This window comes from Otolemur garnettii, unplaced genomic scaffold, assembly GCF_000181295.1.
Source record: "Otolemur garnettii isolate 467f Iridium unplaced genomic scaffold, OtoGar3 scaffold00080, whole genome shotgun sequence".
Classification (NCBI taxonomy): Eukaryota; Metazoa; Chordata; class Mammalia; order Primates; family Galagidae; genus Otolemur; species Otolemur garnettii.
Window position 1 is genome coordinate 2,440,080 of NW_003852475.1, and position 15,559 is coordinate 2,455,638.

At 40.1% G+C, this 15,559-nt stretch overlaps 1 protein-coding gene and 1 non-coding gene across 3 annotated transcripts in view; both read left to right on the forward strand.

The window, feature by feature from the left end:
• MGAT5 (mannosyl (alpha-1,6-)-glycoprotein beta-1,6-N-acetyl-glucosaminyltransferase) overlaps positions 1–15,559 on the forward strand; it is a 342,867-nt gene that overhangs the window by 210,864 nt on the left and 116,444 nt on the right. For both annotated transcript variants that reach the window (XM_023515849.1, XM_012807954.2), the window contains 2 exons: positions 11,243–11,314; positions 12,812–12,973. In XM_023515849.1, the coding sequence (XP_023371617.1) occupies positions 11,243–11,314; positions 12,812–12,973 (234 nt within the window). The remainder of the gene's footprint in view (positions 1–11,242; positions 11,315–12,811; positions 12,974–15,559) is intronic.
• On the forward strand, positions 5,206–5,339 carry LOC111726796. The gene has a single exon (XR_002774492.1). It is a non-coding gene; the product is annotated as a U11 spliceosomal RNA (small nuclear RNA).

Consider the following 15,559-nt stretch of genomic DNA (forward strand, 5'->3'; position numbering starts at 1 on the left):
TCTCTTCTTTTTACACAGTAGTTGCAGAAGCTAGCAAGCATCACACCTTTCCAGACGTCTAAATTTGCTTGTGCTGTTTTTTAAAGCACTTCTGTTGCCATTCCAAGTAGAGTGGCTCTAAAATAATCAAATTGCCCTGCGATTGATTGCTAGATCTAGAATGTGTACAAGCTGTTGATTCAGCCGTCAGTTTTGGACTGATGTGTGAGAGTGTGTGACTCCCTCTTTAAGGAACAAAAGAAGCAGTTTTCATGCTGTACTCATCAGTCTGTTTCTTATGTTTCATGAACAACAGGCATAAAGGTCTTTGCCTCTTTCTGTTCTCCCTTGGCAATATGTAAAACTAATATTGGCTAAGCATGCTATTAACCTTGAGTTTAAATTCAGCGTACTTAATCCCTTGATTAATGCCAAGATTAATGCCCAACAGGAAAGGTTGAAAGCTTAAATGTTTGTGAATGCGAGCATGAAATGAAATCCTAACCAGTGCTACAATTTGGATTTATGAGCTTTGTTGGCTGCTAAAGATAACTTGGAAATGGTGTTGCACAGACTAATTTGTCAAAGTGGGCAGCGATAAAGAATTGACTGTTTTGATTGCAGCAGAGAACCTGAATGCAAAAAGATAACATTTGGGGTTGGGTCAGGGCGTACTTTAAAAATATCACTAAGACAGTTGCCTGAGAATACCAAAACCCATCTTTTAACTATTTAGCTATGTGAAATAGGAAATTCCCTTTTCACAAAGATAATATTTTGGGGCAGCAAAGGAGGTGGCAGAGATTTATGACCATGTTCTTTTCACTTTTTGTGTTCACCCTACATTGGTATCTTTTTCATCTATTTGTATTTGTCATGCTTATTACTTGGATTCTAAGACATCCTTAGAAAAAAGATTTTTTTGAAATAGTCCTGAGCTTACAGAATGGTATTTGTCAGTCAACCTCACTGATCTCTCAATTCTCTCCCCTCTCTGAAGTTCTTCTTAGTGATGCTTCCTGTTTCTCTGTGAATTTCAGATACTGTGCTATTTATATTTAGACTTATTCTGGCCTCTGCCCTGCAAAATGAGGAGAAAAGGCAAGACTTGCCAGACTCCGAACCAATAGCTCTTTGTTCCTTAGAATACATGTAGCAAGATGGGGCTTCAGTGTAGTCACCTCCTATTTCTTTTGTAAGCGCTTCTATTATGCGCCCCAGAGAATTTTTAAATTGTTGTACTTTATACTTTTTAATATGGAAAATTTCAAACATGTACTATAAAAGAGAAGAACATAACGAATCCCTCTGTACCCGTGAGCCAGATTTCAACAGTTGTCAATTCACAGCCAGTCTCATATCATCGATACTCTCAGCCCTCTGCTTTGTTATTTTGAAACAAATTTCAAATATTGTATCATCTATAAATGTTTCAATATACATGTTTAACGGAGACTTTATAAAAATATAAGAATTATCCATTGTTACTATTATTTCCCACCTGAAAATTAATGTAATTATTAATATCAGATCAGTATTGATGATTTCTAGTTTGTCTCATAATAACGTTTATTTATTTGAACTGGGTTTCACTGAAGGATCATAAATTGCAGCTATTGATGTGTCTTAAATCTCTTAAGTTCCCTTCTGCCTTTTATTTCTCCCTTGCAGTGTTTTGTTGAAGAAATTACATTCGTCTGAGAGGAGATATCTGACTTTGAATTTTGACGATTACATCCTGTGTTGTTTGTTGTTTAACCTAGTTCACTTCCCCTTATATTTCCTGTAAATTGATGGGAAGAGCTGAGGCTTGATGAGAGGAAGGCTTGGTATATTTTCAAGATACATCCTGGATGACGGCATTAGTAACTTCTGTCAGGAGGCACACAGCGCCTGGCGGCTTCTTTTCGTAATGTTAGCTGGTGTTGATGCTCAACACCTAGGTTCATTGATTCTTTAATTCTTTAGGAGTTCCTTTTTAGTACTTTAGGAGTATTTTAATGAAGACAAATAACTCCTCATTTCCCAGTTGGTTTCCTAGCATCATCTGTTAGTGACCTACTGCTTTGTGATTTTTATTATCATTATGAAGTCATTGATTGAAGCATATTTGATACGTTTGATCTATTGCAGTTATTTTCTTGGTGATTCTCAAATTATCCCTGGATTGGCCAGTGAGAACCTAGAGAACCTATTGGTACTGCCTGCTGAGTCCTTTTGACATGAACCTGCTAGTTTTTAATAGTTCTCTTGCTCTCTGGTATGACCAGATCCTCTCAGTTCATTTTATAAAATTCCTGACCTTGACCTGGAAACAGCCCTTTACCTAAGGATTCCCAGTTCCTCTCAGTGGAAAATAATGCTGAGGGGCCAAAGTCTGGGTGCTCGGGCATTCATTGCTGTTCATTTTTCTGGGTGCTGGAGATTTAATGGTGATGCCACGTTCCTCATAGGGTTATGTGTTGTGATAAGAGATAGCCAGAAACATCAAAAAAGTTAAAAAAAAAAATCTTGTACTACATACCATACAGGAAAGAGGGGGGAGTGCTAGAGAAATGATGACATCAGTTTTAGGCAGAGTGCTGTCAGGATAGGTCCTTCTGAGAAGGTGAGGGAGTGGTGGTTGAAGGGGTTTGAAGGAGATGACACATCAGACAGAGGTGTTTTTAGAGAAAGTGGAAGCTGGGCACAGTGGCTCACACCTGTAATCCTAGCACTCTGGGAGGCTAAGGCAGGTAGATTGCTTGAGCCCAGGAGTTTGAGACCAGCCCAAGCAGAGGGAGACCCCCGGCTCCGCTAAAAATAGAAAAACTAGCCAGACGTTGTAGAGGGTGTATATATACCCCTAGCTACTCTGGAGGTTGAGGCAAGAGGATCTCTTCAGCCCAAGAGTGAGGTTACTGTAAGCGATGATTCCATGCCATGGTGCTCTACCCTGGGCAACAGAGTGAGACTGTCTCAAAACAAACAAACAAACAAAACACCAAGTATAAAGGCCCCGGGGAGACCATTGACTTCCAAGATGCAAGGTTAATAGCACGAAAGTCCTCTCCAGAGAGATTTTTGTTTTCACACACAGTGGTGCCTGGCATATGTATGTATTGAATGATTCTATCTGAAACATTTTCTGAAATAGGGATAGCTTTTTTTTTCTGAATAGGTAACTTCTCCCAGCCATCACCTTTCTAACCTTGAAAAACTATCCTTGCAAAATCTGTAACTTTAGAATCTGCTAAAACATTCAAGTTGAGACAGAAGCCAGGGCATATTTGAGCACTTATTAACAAATGTAATATACAGTAGTATCCCTCACGCACAGGGGATATGGATCAGGACCCCCAGTGGATGCCAGAAACTGAAGTCATACTGAGCCTTGCATACACAATGTTTTCTCTCCTTCACAGGCATGTGGCTTCTCCTTGGTGTATCTGAACTGCCAATATCATTGCCCTTGCACATTGGGGCCATTATTAAGTAAAATAAGGGTTATCTGAACATAAGCACTGAAACACTGGGTGTCTTTCCGATAACCTGGAAGGCTACTCTAAGGACTAATGGGCAGGGCGAGTCCTTGGATCCCCTGCACAAAGGGATGATTCACCTGCTGGGTGGGACAGGGCAGGATGGTCAGAGATTTCACCACACTACCCAGAATAGTCTGCCGTTTATAACTTAAGAACTATTTCTGGAATTTTCCACTTAATAGTTTTGTTCTTCAGCTGATTGCAAGGTAACTGAAACTGCAGAAAGCAAAGCCACGGATAAGGGGAGACTATTGTAAAGCTCTCTAATATCATTTCTATTAAGAGTATAAGGGATCAGATCAGCCTACCACGTATTAGAATGGAGTGAGCCAGTTATATTAGGAGTAGCTTTTGTGCCCATCTTTTAGGCCCATTTTTACTCACTGGAGCTATGCTTCAGGCAAAATTGCACATTAAAGTCAAGAGCGACATCCTTGATCTCTGGGACCTGATTGTGTCCTAAAACTGGGCGGCTTTGGCCATCAAAGTGCCCTGGGTGTGGGTATGGGTTAACAGGACCGTTTTTCCCAGTGTGCAGTGAGAGTTGCTGTAAGAAGCATCTCTGTTCGTTATCTATGTGGTTGACTCTACAGGGATTTGATTGTGGCCTCTGACATGGAAGGGGAAATTGACTTTTCTCGTCCTATAGCAGTGCTTCTCAACCTTCCTAATGCCTCAGTGTATTTTCATTGTTACAAACGGGTTGTGACCCATAGGTTGAGAACCGCTGTCCTATAGCAATTGTGGATGGATTTCTGAAACTGTGTCATCATTAGTTTTGTGGAGCGTTGAAACTTACTGCAGCACCTCCTTAAATTCTGTCCCTTCCCTAATGTCCTAAGCAGACTCGTGGCTCACTGCAGCCCTAGCTCTCCCTTGCACTAGTCAGTTTCATGCTTGGTGTTCCCAGAGCTCCAGTCTGCCTTGGTAGGGGCAGCAGGACAGTGTCATCAGAAGCACATACAGCCTGGTTGCCTCTCTGGATCCCACAACTTGCCTGTGTGGCTTTGAGCTTTCCTCCAAGTTTTCATCTGGTTTTTTCTCACTGAGGTCAAGATAAAGCCTGCTTTCGTATCTCCGAATATTGTCGAAAGGTTCTAATAAAATGGAAATAGGACAGCACCATGTAAAGCCAAAAAGAGTATTGTTATCATGAGTATCTTTAGTGCTCAAATCATGTGTTTGGTTTTTCATTCACTACCCAGCAAATGTTGACTGAATATGTACTATGTACTGGCTGCTGTTCTCAGGGCTGGAGATCAAGTAAAGACCCATACAGACGGGTGCTTATATTCAGTGAGGACACCAAATGGTACACAGAAAGTCAGTGCATAAAGTAATTGCCATGCGTGGTGACTGGTCTCAGGAAGAATTGAGGTCAGTGTGGATGAAGTAGAGGACGGAGGCAAAGAGCTGACTGCAAGGAAGAGTGTTTCAGGTGGAAAGAAGAGTAGTGGCAGGTGTCTGAGGCAGAATTACTAGGTAATGGGCAGGACAACCCATGAAATCCGAATTTCAAGTAAACAATGAATTTTTTTAATAAGTATGTAACAAACGCTTGTATCAGATATACTAAAAAAAATTGTTTATCTGAGGTTAAAATTTAGCTGGCCATCCTTTTTCTTTTTTTGTCTAAATCTGGCAACCCTCCTGACATAAGAATGTGCTTAGCGTTTTTTTCATTTATCAAAAGCAAATAGAGAAAAAGGGCTCCTGTCATGAGTGGCACACGTGGGGCAACTCAACTGCTCTTCATGCGGAAATAACATCAAGAAATTTCAGAAGCATAATTTTTTGGTATCTGGGCAGCTGGTGAACGTTGGTCCCGGCACCCCCCTCCCCCCCCAAAAAGAAAGCAAATATAGTTCTAAATTTATTTATCAATTTATGTATTCACTCATTTTTAAAAGACAAGTTCTTGCTTTGTCTCCTAGGCTAGGTGTAGTGGCATTAGCCTAGCTCCAGCAACTTCAGACTCGGGGGTTCAAGCGGTGCTCCTGCCTCAACCTCCCGAATAGCTGGGACGAGAGGCACCTGCCACAATGCCCAGCTAACTTACTGGCATGTTTTTGGACTTACAAGGAGGTTCATTTACATGGATCTGAATGAATGAGACAAACAGTGTGAGGGTTGAGGTTAGAGTGTGTAGAATCTTAGTACTAATTCTAGGTTTTAATCTGAGTATAGTGAGAAGCCATCGCAGGGTTTGAGTATGTGTCAAATGTGATTTTAGGCTTTAAAATCATTACTCTTGCTACACAGAACAAATGGTAGGGGCAAGAGTTAGAAGCCAGGAATTATTATTTTTATTAACCTTATGGTATTGCTACCCAGTAGGAGCATAATAAATCACTTTAAAGGGTTTTACATGAAAGATTTAAGCAATAATACTCAAATATTGAAGAATAGGCTCTGCTTATGGGACTCCAGGAACCAAAAGTTTGGTGTTCGAGTTTTAAGCTACCCCCCACCTGCACCCTGGGCTGTGGGGCAGGACAGCCAATGTTTCAGTTCTTAGCTGTGGCCAGTCTGTGCCTCAGTGTCTTCATTTGGTGTGATAATCAGCCTTTCCCAAAAGATGATGGGGAGACCAAACAAGATAATATGTGCAAAAGGCTTACCCCCAGTAGTGTTGCAGCCTTTGTTTTTATCCTTCGTCTTCCCCACTCAGTCCTCATATGCAGTCATTCAAATAAGCAGTTGGGCCAACATAGGCGTCTGGTGCAGGGGACAAATCTAGGTAGCTGGACCACCTACCACTCACATGAGCAGACGGCCTTTACCATTTACATTTCCTTTTGAAACATTAGAAAGTAAAGTAGACAGGGGTTGACATGTAAGAAGTATCTTCATTTGAGATGTCATCAGTCTAGTATGTGTGCACGCGCTAGAATCGTGTGTCAGATGAATGGGTGTATACTCAACTACAGTCATTTGATGTATCATCCAACTAGGCTAACGGGATGATATCAAATTCTCCCTCTCAAATCTTACAGGATAATGGATTAAGAGGGTCACCCAAACTAACCCTCTCATTTTATAGATGAGGAAACATGAAGGCCAAGTGATTGAAGATTACATGCTTAGTTATCGGCAGAGTTGGGCATGGAATCCATTTTGGCTGACCCCAGATTCAGTCCTCTTTCCCTACCAGACAGCTCTCTTGTCCCTCACTAAACTTGGCCTTAAGCTGGCTCTAACATTTCCCTGTTAAAAGGAAACAACAGATCTCAGTTGTCACCCAGCTCCGCCACTCACGAGAGTGGTTATGTCAGCAAATGCCCACTAAGCCTTGATTTCATACTATGGTAACATGTTGATAGTACACTGCCCATGTTAATACCCAGGGGGATTAAATGCTATGATGTAATCTTTTTATTAAGAAGAGATTCTTACATGTTTTAAGCCTTCAGTAAATGGTTGTATGCTTATACATATAATGTAACTCCTTTAAAAGTTCTCTTAATGTTCATCACAAAAGAATTATAATATGCAGATTAGCAAAAAAAAAAAATCAAAAGCATCCATAATGCCGTCATCCCATGATAACCTCACTTTGGTGCAGTTTCCCATTTAATTTTTGATTGCACTTACCATAAATACAGCATGAAATCCTTGTCAGTGATTCCCTAGAACAAAACACTTGACAATAATCACAGAAGCAGCCAGAGCAGAATAATCGTTCTTTTAAATGAACAGAACATTACCATGGAGTTTTGCTATATTATACCTACCTGTAATACATGTATTTCTACGCTGAATCTCTTCCTAGTTTTTGCAATAATTTTATTACTTGCTCTTTCCTCCTTTAAGCTCCAACTTAAGCTGTATATATATCTACCAGTAATTTCTTTTCCTTAAATATAATTAATCGTCTATCCTATGGACCTTAAAATAAGTCTGACATACTTTCAGGGACTCAGAGAATGCTTTTGTTGACAATGCTTAACAATGCATTAACAATTGCTTAGCAATGCTTAACAATAACTAACCTGCAAAACCTTTATAGTCCAAAGAAATTTTAATCATGAAGGACGTCAAAAACTAAATAGTTATGTTTCATGTTTCTTCACGAAAATTGAACAGGGAGATACAAATGTGTAAAGCCTTTTACATGGAAATAAAGAGCCATTGATGCCCCCGAAGTTCTAGCCCAGCTGGTCTGTTTTTGCTGCCTCTTCATTTTGTGGCCTGACGCTAGCACACTAAAGAGATTAGCTCATGTTGAAGGAGTTTTGCCTTTAAATTGAAGGCTATTAGAGTAAGGATTCTGCTCTTGGATCGATTGTTGCATGCCTGTTGCCATGAGCTCAGACTGTTGTCAATTCTTAGACTGACTGTGGTGAGTTATGGGCTACTTTCAAGAATATATAATTCCTTCCCTGGCAGAAGGCTGGATGCAGGGCTTGGCCAGGAGTAAGAGTTGGGCAAAGATGGGGGTAGACAGTGGGAGGAGGGTCTAGTGCAGTGGTTCTCAGCCTGTGGGTTGTGACCCCTTTGAGGGTTGAATGACCCTTCACAGGTGTTGTCAAAATACATCCTGCATATTAGATATGTACATTACAACTCACAACAGTAGCAAAATTACAGTTATGAAGTAGCAACAAAAACAATTTTATGGTTGGGGGTCACCACAACATGAGGAAATGTATTAAAGGGTCATGGCATTAGGAAGGTTGAGAACCACTGGTCTAAGGAGAAATACAAAATCCTATCCCAAGGTGAGAGCACCAGGGGCCACAGTTGGGAGAGTGTGCCCAAGGCAGTGAGTGAAAGGAGGTCAGGCAGGTGTGGGGACACTAGGATTCTGCGAGCCAGAGGAAGAGCTGTCTAGAGTAATTTGAAACAGCTGTTTCAGGGGAGGTAGTGGGCTCTCCCTGGGGTCTGGCTTTATGGAGAGGATGCTAAACTGGTGGGTTAAGCTTGTTAAAGGGCCCCAGACAGATCAAACAGAAAACAAAATTTAGGGATTAGGAGGTTGAGTTATTAACCTTGAGCAAGATTTTCCCCCGAATGTTATTAATGGTGCTCTTATTTAGGAAAATGTTGCTCATTTGAGAGCTGTTTGTTTCAGTACTTGGAGTCATTGCCAGTGCTGGCTTTCTTCCAGTCCTGGTAATCCTCTGAGGTTTAGAAAGAAAGAAATGCTTTGTTTTGTTTTTCTCCTCTCCCCATGGAGTAATTGGCTTATGTATAATTTAATCATTCTGTTAACCGGTTATCCTATCACTCCGTATAAAAACAACCTAAAAACTTACCTCCCGTTCTGCGTTAAGATGTTCATAATTGATTTTTTCACTATCACAAGTGCATGTTGAAAGGTGAAATTCCTCATGAAGAGCTAAATTGGACTGACTCTGTTTTCCATACTGGCGGGGATGCCCTCAGAGTCTTGCAAAGTAGTAGCTGCTGATTTAGAGTAAGAAAATGTCAGATAAATGATCAGTTTCCAAAGGAATTATATTCTTGAGGATTCTGTACAGAAGTCATATTTTAGAAAATCACGTAAGACTATGTTCTCATCAGAGTGAATCTTAGAAGATGCTTCATGTGACAGAGACATGAGGAGGGAATAAACTCTTCCTTTGTCACTATGTGGTCTCACAAAACTCTCTCCTTTTAGTTGATTTTCTGTCTTTCTTTTTTTTTTGGAGACAGAGTCTCACTATGTCGCCCTCGGTACAGTGACCTCAAACTCTTGGGCCTAAGCGATTCTCTTGCCTTCGCCTCCCAAGTAGCTGAGGCTACAGGCGCCCGCCACAATGCCTGGCTATTTATTTTTTGTTGTTGCAGTTGTCATTGTTTTGCTGACCTGGGGTGGGTTCAAACCTGCCACCCTCAGCACATGTGGCTTGCGCCGTAACCACTGTGCTACAGGCACCGAGCCCTTTTCGTTGGTTTTCTTCTTGTTACGTCTTTCCTCCTCATGCCCTGCACAGGGAAATTTTTCATCCTGATGGGTGACCATGTAAATTTGGTTATTATGTAGTGTGAGGTGTGTTTCAATTCTGTGCCCTGTTTGCCTATCCTTATCCTTTGGGGGGATGTTAGGTGGGGTTAAAGGTCTTATGAGAAAGCCTGCAATCTATTTGAAGCTTTCATGTTAGAAATATGCTTTATAAGTGTGTTTTGTTGAGTCCATTTACACAAATTTAATTGGCCTGAAGTCATTCAGTCTGGCCTAAGAATACGAGGTACAGATGGGCTTGATATTGCTGAGATCAGCAGAAGTTTCATCCACTTGAAGGTTCTTTTTCCTGCTATTTTCCCTCATTTTTGTCATTGTGGAGCTCCAGAAATTGCCTTTCATGGTTATGTTGCTGTAAGGTCCTAGTAATCAGGCCATGGGCCACCAAGGCATGACATTTTCTTTTTTTAATGAGGAAAAATCATTCCAGCTTTCCTTATGGGGAGTCCTTTTGAGTCTCTGAGATCATTCACAAATATGGTGAAGTCTAATTTTACTCCACAAGAAGAGAGACTAAGAACTCGTCTAAGAACTTTGCCCTACCCAAGCTTTGCTGCCCTCTGCTTGCTGCTTTGGGATCCTTTGCAGTGGTAGATGGCTTTATGCACATTAGACCAATTATTTTTGGTCACAGCAAAATCACTTTGCATTAGGAGTAATGTCTAGATTAGTGAAGCTGACATAGTCCTTTGAAAACTCACCCAGACCTGGAGGGCAAATTGTCTTCTCTGATGGCTGATCCATGAGGCTATCTGTGGTCCCACGTGCAGCCCTGCCATCTCAGTGACCCCTCCAAAGATGCCCCCACCTTCCTGCTCTGTTAAATTTTATAAATCCACCTGCTCATAAATTATTTTTAGTGCCTGTTTAGTAGCCATCATTAGTAATCTCATTATATACATATGTTAATAAATGGGTAATAATGTTCTTTTTCAAATTTTATACCTTGTTTGACAGAGACCAGACATCAATATTACTTAATATAGTTTTCATTTTTTTCTTTAGTAGAAATGATTAGTTTGTCTAGCAGTCTTTAGTAACCTTTGTTGAAATAATTTCTGTAAAATCTGGTTCTTTTTTCCCTTCTCTTTCTCTATTCCACTAAACCCTTGTGCTTTGACGAAACAATCTATCTTCCAAAATAGCACTCATAAGATCACCAAGGGGTATTTTTTTACCTTTTCCTTTCATCTTTCTCCAATAGGTTTTACTACCTTATTTACTGAGCTAGCATAATGTGAATAGTCAGACAATGAGAGAAGTCTTGACCAATTAGTCTAAAATGATCACTAGCTTATTCCTAATTCTGGGGTAAATGATTGTGCTCTGTGGCTCAGATGCCATCCAATTTCCTTTCCAGATATGCCATAGAATCATTCCTGTCCATTTGCCAAATAGTCACCGAGACACCTTTATTTCTCATTCCCCAGTGGCAGTGTTCAAGTCTTTTACCTTTCTGCCATCAGCCTACCTTTCCCTCTAGTGTAGAGGTGTGAGGGTTAAATGGTTAAGGAATTAATCCCTGAAAAGTACTCTGAAGGGCAGAAGTATGATCATGTGTTCCTTCTGACCTTCCCTGGCTATTGTTACATCTGAGAGGGCTCTCGGGTCTGGATTGCTGGCTCAAAGCAGGGAAATTTGGCTAGTAATAAAAACCTGCATTAATACAGTGCTTGTTGTATGCCAGGAACTGTTCTCAGTGCTTTGTACATATATAACTTAATTTATAGATGAACCAGCATACTTAGCGTCACTGATTTATGTTTTTCAGGTTGAAAACTGGTGTCCTCATTTACCTTGGAGAGCAAAAAATCCCTATGAAGAAGCTGATCATAATTCATTGGTAAGTGATTTTTGGAAAACTCTTCCTAAATTTGTGTATTTAAATCAGATGCCAAGTGATATACGTGGTATCTTCCAGAAATGCCAGCTGTTTTCTACAATAGAAGAATTTGTCACTTGTCTTATGGAAGTTTAGGTGAACAAGTCAGTCAGCCAGTATCATATTTATCAAGCAATTCTCCGAGGGTTTCTAACCAAAATGATAGGAATCAGATCTGGTGTGAGATGTGGAGGCTGGGAATGAGCTGATGAGGGTGAGGGTTGTAAATAATGACCAGGCCCATCACAAGGACCCTGGGAATTAATGAGGAAGAGACAGTCTCAGCCTGCGGGGGTCAGGGTAGATTGCATAGAGAAGATTACTTTGGAATTGAATTTAAAATAAGTGAGTTCAAACAAGGTCGAAGTAACCTTGGGAAAATGAAGGCTTGGTGACTTGAGGAAAAAAAGCGTGCCTGGTTCAGTCAGCCGTGGCCCTGGGGCATGGGATGATTGGGTGGAAGATGAGACGGGAAAGGCTTAAGTTTTTATTCTTCAGACCAGGGTTCATCAAACTTTCCCAGTAAGAGTCCAGACAGTAAGTATTTTCATCTTTGCAGGCTGTATGGCCTCTATTGAAAGGACTCAGTTCCGTCACCATAAAGGTCATAGATGGCATGTAAATGAAGTGGCAGGGCTATGGGTGGGGAGGACTGGCCCGAGGGCTACCCTTTGCTACCTGGGAATCTTGGAAAATTGAGTCCAGAAAGGGAAATAGGTGTTTAGAAGGAGCTATGATGACTGGTGCAAGATGGTTTCCGCTTATTAGAGATGTTCTGTGAAATAAACACTGGTTATTATCATGTTTCTCTGTTATTCTAATCATTGGTTGTATCCAGTTCTATTATAAAGGAAAAATATTCTTCCTGGCTTTTAAATTATTCTGGTCTGAAATTTAAATTGTATTCAGTTATGGTAGAAAAATTGTATTCCTGGCTTTGAAATTTCTTAAAAAATAATGATTTTTTTTTTTGAACTGAGATAAAACTAGAAAATGAGCATTTATTTCCTTATTCTGTGGACAAAAAGAGGCTCTTTGGCAACCTACACAACATCGGGTAGTCTGTTAAGAAATGACTCTAGTTCTCTCAGGAGCCTGCTGTTCTGCAGTGGATCCGAATGGCGCAGTAAACTTGGGTGCAGAGAATTTCAAGGTACATCAAGCATTCTCATTGTACAAACTGCATTTTAACCTAGCTTAGGTCTTTTTGCACCCTACCACTTTTCTCAATTTCTAATTTTTTAATGATGTCCCTTACAACAGATCAGCTGTCTGGGCCTTTGCTTCAATTTGCAGTCCTGAGACCTAAAGTCAAAGCTGTGTCGTAGATGAGACCCACTTCTGAAGCCCTCGATTTAATTGACTGTCCCTTTCAAGTTTTCAAATGTCACATCCTGAAAGCCATTATGCTCTCTGACGTTTTATCTTTTATTCATTTTATTAAATTTCTGTTGCTAGGCGGAAATTCGTACGGATTTTAATATTCTCTACAGTATGATGAAAAAGCATGAAGAATTCCGGTGGATGAGACTGCGGATCCGGCGAATGGCTGATGCGTGGATCCAAGCAATCAAGTCCCTGGCAGAAAAGCAGAATCTTGAAAAGAGAAAGCAGAAGAAAGTGAGTTTCTTATTAATTCAGTTCACTTAGATGCCAGTTTTCTTTTAAAATTTGATATTGCTTGGAAACAAGACTAAGAGAAATGTCATGTGTGGAATGATATTCCCTCAGGGTGAATCTGCTCAGTCTCTCGTACAGCTGTTTTTGGGTTTTTCCTTCCCCAATTACGATGCTTTTACTTAGTAAGAATTGGCATAAGTTTGTTGGGTGAAGCCAACCAGAATATCTGCCGGTGAGATTTTTTTCTTTGAACTGACTGTCTCAGAGTATGGGAAAACTTGCCTCCGTTTTTTTTTTAACCCAAATCCAGCCTTTGAGAGCTTCCTGTTACATCATGGTGACAATTTTATATTTTTGACATTAGGGTCTGGGCAGCTAGTGAATATCATTGTGCTCTGTTGACTTAGTGTTTCTGCTTATATTTTAGGACATTTTATTAAATTTGAGACAGTGCATTTCAAGTTTATAAGGGGATGCTTGGAAAGGGATACTCCTAGGTTTAGAAGATCTTGTACCCTATTTACTATAGATTAGATGGAACAACTTTAAAATAACTGTTCTAATTTCCTGTATCTAAACAGAACTTAAACATGAGTTTGGCATTCCTAATCAAACTAATTTGATATATTCGAAAAAGAAACTATAAATACACTTAAAAGACTAACTCACAGTTTGATAGATGAGTTTTGCTTAGATCCCTTGAGATTGTAACACAAGATCAAACATTTGGCACCAAATAGCAGTATAAGGAAGAGCAGGTGGCAAGGTGCTGCAGGTGGGAAAATGCTTACAGACATTTTCTGTAGAAAGAAAGAAAAATGTCTGCATAATCCTATGGAGTTTCAGAATATATTGAAAGGTATAAAAAATGTCAGATGCAACATAGTGTACATTATTTTTCTTAAAAGACAAAATTTATAACTTATCTGTTTCTACATATAGATACATATATACATAGATGTGTTAAATATATGTATGCTTCGTACTACAAATGGGAACACACCATAAAGTTAAAAGGTGATAGATGGCGATGATTGCACAAGATGAAGGTACTTAGTGCCACTGAACTGTACATGTCGCAGTGCTATTTTATATTAGGTATGTTTTACCACCATAAGAAAAAATAAGATTGGCTCGGCGCCTGTGGCTCAAGCGGCTAAGGTGCCAGCTACATACACCTAAGGTGGCGGGTTCGAATCCCCAGCCCGGGCCCGCCAAACAACAATGATGCCTGCAACCAAAAAAAAACGGCCGGGCGTTGTGGTGGGCGCCTGTAGTCCCAGCTACTTGGGAGGCTGAGGCAGGAGACTCACTTGAGCCCAGGAGTTGGAGGTTGCTATGAGCTGTGATGCCATGGCACTCTACCCAAGGGGATAGCTTGAGGCTCTGTCTAAAAAAAAGAAAAAAGAAAAAATAAGATTGCATTGGAGAAAGGATTATCATGGCGGCAACAGGTATGGAAACTAGACTTCCCTGAATATATCTGACATTGTAGGTTTACCACTGGAATCATTTTACATAACTTTTAAACAAAATTTAATTATAAAAAAAAGCCACACTTAAAAGTCAGGAGGAAAATACAACAATCTGACTACATATCCATCCAGTTTTGATGATAAGCACACAGAAAAGAACTATTCTTAGTGACTTTGCAACATAGTAAGTTGAACTTTCTGATGGGATATCACCAAGGACACAAAGAACTCAAAAAATCTTAAAACAGTTTTTAATCATGTCATATGTGGTGGTATCGATAATACTCATTCTGAATCCACTGTGAATATTAGGATAAAGCAAATGAGTACTTATGTTAGTGTCTTGGAGAAGAGGGATTTACAGTGTGGAACAGAGGAACTGACAGGTGTAAGATTGGTAGTGTTACATAAAAAATACTACAATCCTGAGCTTGAATTAGAAGTACCAGTATGAACTCAGGATTTGTTTTATCTGCGAGGAAAAATAAATTCCCTCACTAGGGCCACTGAAAAGGCCTATAGATAGTAATAAACTGGAATCCCTTAAGCCCCAGACTTTGTTCTCTAATGAAATTTCCACTAGGTGGTATAAGACGTTCTTGGAAAAATGCCTTCTGAGACAGGAGGTGACCATGTGGAGCCTAGAACATCACATCTTTTCCAGTACATTTGCCCATGGACAGAAAAGTCATCCATGACCACTAGGATTGTATCTGGCCAGGGTGGGACAATTTGATAATCAGTAAGGGTAATAGCCAAAATTTATTGCAACACAAAAAATATGCTTACATCCATGATTTTATAATGATAAACTTAAAAACAAACCTCATGGATTATCATTAGAATATGCTAAAGAACAAATTTGTTACTCTGAAACCTGATAAATAGAAAGAATCAACTGTTTGCCAGCGTCCTTTTGTGCCTGCCTTAGGGTCACCTCAGGGTGACTCAACAATTGATGAGGGGTAGTTACTCTTTATATTCCAGCTGATACATGAAAAAAATGAATGATATAATTCTACCATTAATGGAGTAATGGTTGTAGTTAGGGATCATCAGTGGTTGCTAACATCCTAGAACAAAGACACCTGGACACTATTCTCACCCATAG